The 2,500-nt window shown below is 46.4% G+C and overlaps 2 protein-coding genes across 5 annotated transcripts in view; both read right to left on the minus strand.

Annotated features, from left to right (window-relative positions):
• The window catches only part of LOC123516866, a 2,000-nt gene extending 810 nt beyond the window's left edge, over positions 1 to 1,190 (minus strand). Inside the window, exons 1-2 of the mRNA XM_045276576.1 lie at positions 502 to 1,190; positions 1 to 206 (exon numbers count right to left, since the gene is read on the minus strand). The exon at positions 1 to 206 is cut by the window's left edge and continues 810 nt beyond it. Coding sequence (XP_045132511.1) covers positions 1 to 206; positions 502 to 1,153 — 858 coding nt within the window. The 5' untranslated portion in view covers positions 1,154 to 1,190. The remainder of the gene's footprint in view (positions 207 to 501) is intronic.
• Positions 1 to 2,500, minus strand: part of LOC123516859 — a 197,691-nt gene that overhangs the window by 140,689 nt on the left and 54,502 nt on the right. The gene's annotated exons all lie outside the window — the stretch shown is intronic.

Genomic DNA, 2,500 nt, shown 5'->3' on the forward strand with positions numbered 1-2,500 from the left:
GTAGATGCGTGGAGGGGCTCTTCTTTCACCGAGGCATTCGAGAGGTGGGTAGGGTTCCCTCGTTGCTATATTTGGTGCCCATGTCACTGGCTGTCCAGGATTGACGGGCTGCCACGCGTTGTAGCTGAGGGGCTGGGCGCTGTTTGTAGGGTATGGTGGTGCCTGAAAGTGTGTCTGTACTGGCCTCGGGGGGGCTGGAGTGACTCCTGCAGATCAGAGAAATCAATAGTATTAATAATCGTACCTATGATACAGTAGATGTAGCTACAGCAGTAAGAGTAGTTTAGTAGAAACAGTAGAAGCAACAGCAGAAATGATAATAACAAAAGTAGTAGTAATAGTAGCAGTATTAGCATTGTTATTATTATTATTATTATTACTATTATTATTATTATTATTATTACTATTATTATTATTGTTATTATTATTATTATTACTATTATTATTATTGTTATTATTATTATTAGTAGTAGTAGTAGTAGAAGTAGTAGATACACTTACGTTGTGTTGTCGCTCTACGTAGGCGGCGGCGGACTATCATCCTGCGCAGTGCTACCACCACCACCACCACTCCTATTGTCACCATTACTCCTACGAACACCATTGCCGAATCTATTTTGGGTTTGGCGTTGGCCTTGTGGCTGCATACGTAGTCAATCTTGGGCAGTAAGTCTGAGTCTGTTGTGTTGTGGCATTGTGGCGAGTGGGATTTTTTCCAGATGGACGAGCCGTGGGCCAGAAGGAATAATTTGACTTTGTGTTTCGGTAATCGTATCTTTGCTATGTCACAAGACCATTTGCATCCGTCAGTGGTCACTGTGACGTGTCCATAAGGGGCTGAAACTTGCTTATTAGTCACTCTTACTCTTATTTTCATCCATTCATTGTCACCCAGGAAGCACTTTTGCACTGACAACCAAGTAGGTTTTATATCTTCATTCTTCACTAACGCACTTATCCCTCTGAAGTGTTCTCCGGGCTTCACGAACAGTGTTGTCCAGGTGTCGTGGTCTCCAGACAATATCTCCTCGTGAACTAAGGTATGATCTTCTGGTCCCACTTTCTTCATGCCTTGTGGAACGCAGTCCAGGGCGAGGAGGAACCCGGCTTGGTACAGAGAGAGGAACACAATTGTTATCCACCTGCTCGCCATCGTCTCCACTGAAATACTGCGTGTGTGTGTGTGTGTGTGTGTGTGTGTGTGTGTGTGCTAGTCTATCCGTACTGTCCAGCTTCGGTAAATGTCATACGGTATCCGCTTGTGATGTCTTTTTTAACTCACACACACACACACACACACACACACACACACACACACACACACCGCGTAGTGTAGTGGTTAGCACGCTCGACTCACAATCGAGAGGGCCGGGTTCGAGTCCCGGTAAGCGGCGAGGCAAATGGGCAAGCCTCTTAATGTGTAGCCCCTGTTCACCTAGCAGTAAACAGGTACGGGATGTAACTCAAGGGGTTGTGGCCTCGCTTTCCCGGTGTGTGGAGTGTGTTGTGGTCTCAGTCCTACCCTAAGATCGGTCTATGAGCTCTGAGCTCGCTCCGTAATGGAGAAGACTGGCTGGGTGACCAGCAGACGACCGAGGTGAATTACACTTGTGCGTATAATGTAGACATATTGAGTGTCTTCTTTCTGTGTGTGTGTGTGTGTGTGTGTGTGTGTGTGTGTGTGCGTGTGTGTGTATATGTGTGTGTCCCGCGTCGCCTTTGATGAATCCTGTAGCTATTAATAGAAGCAAAGGGTAGCATAATTAGAGGCACCATGGCAGACCAGCTATCTAGACTCAACAGGCTGGTCTTACCTAAGAGCTGAGGAAGGGAGGAGGGAAGGAGAGGGTTTGGTGGGATGAGCAGAGGCAGAGAAAACGATGGAGAGTTCAAGGTTCAGGGTTCAGGGTTCATGAAGCAGTAACGTCGCTCAGAGTTTACCCTGACCCGGCACCATCTGGGAACTGGTATTATCCTACCAGGAGAGAGAGAGAGAGAGAGAGAGAGAGAGAGAGAGAGAGAGAGAGAGAGAGAGAGAGAGAGAGAGAGAGAGATTCATCTAATTGCTCCATTGCGAATTCGATTTGGTAGACAGAGAGAGAGAGAGAGAGAGAGAGAGAGAGAGAGAGAGAGAGAGAGAGAGAGAGAGAGAGAGAGAGAGAGAGAGATTCATCTAATTGCTCCATTGCGAATTCGATTTGGTAGCAGAGAGAGAGAGAGAGAGAGAGAGAGAGAGAGAGAGAGAGAGAGAGAGAGAGAGAGAGAGAGAGAGAGAGAGAGAGAGAGAGAGAGAGAGAGAGAGAGAGAGAGAGAGAGAGAGAGAGAGAGAGAGAGAGAGAGAGAGAGAGAGAGAGAGAGAGAGAGAGAGAGAGAGAGAGAGAGAGAGAGAGAGAGTAGCAAATCAATTATCGTGACTCTAAAGCATTTTCAAACTTCCTCCAACTTCCAATTAAAAGACGCACATTACTGAAGGCAACGCTTTTTTTTTCCTCCTTTTATA

This window comes from Portunus trituberculatus, chromosome 41, assembly GCF_017591435.1.
Source record: "Portunus trituberculatus isolate SZX2019 chromosome 41, ASM1759143v1, whole genome shotgun sequence".
NCBI lineage: Eukaryota > Metazoa > Arthropoda > Malacostraca > Decapoda > Portunidae > Portunus > Portunus trituberculatus.